The 3,166-nt window shown below is 36.8% G+C and overlaps 1 protein-coding gene across 1 annotated transcript in view; it reads right to left on the bottom strand.

The window, feature by feature from the left end:
* The window catches only part of LOC128250635 (integumentary mucin C.1-like), a 9,224-nt gene extending 6,064 nt beyond the window's left edge, over positions 1 to 3,160 (bottom strand). The window contains exon 1 of the mRNA XM_052976092.1: positions 2,437 to 3,160. Coding sequence (XP_052832052.1) covers positions 2,437 to 2,941 — 505 coding nt within the window. The 5' untranslated portion in view covers positions 2,942 to 3,160. The remainder of the gene's footprint in view (positions 1 to 2,436) is intronic.
* Between the last annotated feature and the right edge of the window lie 6 nt (positions 3,161 to 3,166).

Genomic DNA, 3,166 nt, shown 5'->3' with positions numbered 1-3,166 from the left:
TTTTGCAAAAAAAAAAAAAAAAGAATGACATTATTTAGACACAACAGTAATTTCTGCATATATTCATGGCAAAATAAATTAGAGAGATTTGTGCTTTTTTCTGTCTGTGTTTCTAATTTTTGTTTCAGCATTTGTTTATTTTCAGTGTTAGAAGTTAGGGTTTTTAATCAAATAGTTATTATTATAATTTGGATCAGTTGTATGTTTAGTTGGATGATATTTTTACATATACTGTTTTGTATTTTTGCTGTTTGGTTATGACATCGCTTGTGGGGAGATTCACTAGGGAGTTGCTTGTTAAAGTAACTTCTGTAACGTTTTCGTTAACGCCATTATCGCTAGTGAACCTGTTGATAACTATGGAATTCAAATCTGTTGCTTTAATTGTAACACCGTCTGTAATAATATGATTGTTTGTAAGAGTAATAAGTTGGTCCGCCGTGTCTAGGATATTTGTTCCAGTGTTTAGAGGGAAGCTGTAATAACAAAAATCGATATTATAGTGTCTCCATTGTCGAATTATTCTCTTTGAGCGTACTTTGAAATTCTGAGTATTTAGACGTAGAAAAAATGTAGATTTTTTTTTTTTAATAACATCGACAGCAATGGTTGAGCTGGAAAATATATCAGGCTATGTCATAATATTTGTAATAAATTAGTTTCGCCTGTTCCGGAAGTTGAGTGGACGCCATAGTTATATTCGTCGTTGCTGCTTTAGCGTTTGTAGAATTTACAACAGATGTTTCTGAAGGATTATCGTGTGTGACAGTTTAATTTCAGAAAATATATTCGTATTAATAATTTGGTTAGTGATACGATCAACAGTGTATTTTTTTTTTTCATATATCAGCAGTAAAAAGTTATAGTATTATCTATGATGCAGTCAGTATTTTCATATATGAGGTTAGTGCTTCTAACTACAGTTGTTTCAACATATAATGTTATTTAAACTATTGTCGGTCATACTAAGGGGAGGTATCTTTGTATCAGTAAGAGCGATTGCTATCAATTATACTTTGATGTGTTATAGCATTATTTGTTTATAATGTAGCGTCATTACTCATAGCCAGAGCTCATTTTCATTGTTACACCATTTATAGTAAAATCTACCCCATTATAAGTAATGATTTCATCATCGTCATCATCATCCTCATCAACCCCTGGATACTACGGTCTCGTGTCCCTAGGACTTATAGAACTAACTCTGAACGTGAGGTTAGTACTTCGCAGGGTTGGGCATTTACAGCTGAACGGACTGGAACAACGTGAAATGAAATGCCTTTACATAAGAATTCAATGCACCCACCCACCCCGGTTCGGGAATCGCAACTACGATATTTGCGATCCTTGGTGCAATATCGTAACCATTTCACGTTACTTGTGACTTGCTGATCTTCGAAGTTGTAACCTGTGTCTTTATTAATCGTAGTAGTTATCTGCCAGAATCTTTAGCACGCCGGGCAAACTACTTGGCGGCATTTCATCCGTTCTTACGTTCTGAGTTCAAATTTCTCTGAGGTCGACTTTGCCTTTCATCCTTTCGGGGTCATTGGAATAAGTACCAGTTACGCACTGGAGTCGATGTAATCAACTAGCCCCTTTCCCAAAAATTTCAAGCCGTGTGCTTATAGTAAAAAGGATTACTTGTAGTAGTTACAGTAGCAGAAATAGTAGCAAATTGACTGTCATTGTTTCCTTAGATTATTAAACCCATCAGTAACTCTATCTGAAGTCATGTGACTAAAGTATGTGCCATCTGAGGCAGCCCTTGAGTTTGTCGTTCCCTTCTCCCAGGTCGCTACAAGCCTATACAGGCTTATACAGCAGACCTAAAAGTATTGCCCTCACAAGAGCGTCCCCCCGGGTCGAACTACTCCCAATGTTAACTCACCTCACTCCTAACTACGTTACTGTTCACTAATTGTTTGATATGGCTTCTTATTAATGCTTTCCGCTTGTGTTGTGTAATCAGTGGGCCTTACAATTGCTTGTCGTCCAGTAAGATCCTGATTTATAGGATGTGGTTTCGTTTTACGTTCTGTCCTCAGTTCTGTAACAATGTCAGCAATGATAGTAGAGATTATCACGACATTAGTGAGTACATGTGCCGCGTTACAATGTGGATTGATTACTCACGTGATTTTTATTGTCGTCAATAGCAGTCTGAAATGTTACCGTGTCAGCACCGTGATCTGCAATGTTGATAGAGGGCAGTTTCATGCGTCGTAATAATAGCGGTCAGATCTGTAATGTTATCGCTTGTTGCTCGCTCTATAGAGGTAGTAGAAGTAGTAGTAGTAGTAGTAGTAGTAGTAGTAGTAGTAGTAGTAGTAGTAGTAGTAGTAGTAGTAAACTAAGATGTTATATTGCACATACTACGATCTATATCAGCGTTAATAAAAAGGTGATGTGGGGGTTCGCTTGTTATATTTCTACCTGTTTCTGTAAAATATGTAGTGATTTCTTCGCTGTAAGTAACTTTTGTAACAGCGTCTACGTTGCCTTCAGTCGTTGTTAAATCTTCACCTGAATTATCTGTTGTATCGGTGAGAAACGATGGAGCTTCGGAATTACTTTCAGTGCTCATTTCTACCGTTGTCACTGTGACAGATTGCCATTCAGATGGATTCTGGTATGTTACAGATGTGGAAGTGACTGCGACAGCATCTGTTGTGATATTAGAATGAGATATTACATCCATGGTGATGTTGGCTTTAGTTTCACTTCCTGTAACATCTGTTGTTACATTACTTTCATTTGTTACAGAAGTGGAGAGATCTGTGCTACTGTGTAACATAACTGTAACGTTTGTTGTCCCACTATTTTTGTTTGTTGCAGGAGTGGAAATGTATGTGCGATTGTTTAATATATTTGTAACTTCAGCTGTCGCATAGCTTTCGTTAGACACTGAAGAGGGAGTATTTGTGTTACTGTGTAACATAACTGTAACGTTAGTTGTCCCATTATTTTTGTTTGTTGCAAGAGTGGAAATGTATGTGCTACTGTTTAATGTATTTGTAACTTCAGTTGTCGCATAGCTTTCGTTAGACACTCAAGAGGGAGTATTTGTGTTACTGTGTAACATAACTGTAACGTTAGTTGTCCCATTATTTTTGTTTGTTGCAGGAGTGGAAATGTATGTGCTACTGTTTAATGTATTTGTAAC

The sequence above is a fragment of the Octopus bimaculoides genome, chromosome 23 (genome assembly GCF_001194135.2).
Source record: "Octopus bimaculoides isolate UCB-OBI-ISO-001 chromosome 23, ASM119413v2, whole genome shotgun sequence".
NCBI lineage: Eukaryota > Metazoa > Mollusca > Cephalopoda > Octopoda > Octopodidae > Octopus > Octopus bimaculoides.
This window is presented reverse-complemented; position numbering and strand designations above follow the sequence as displayed.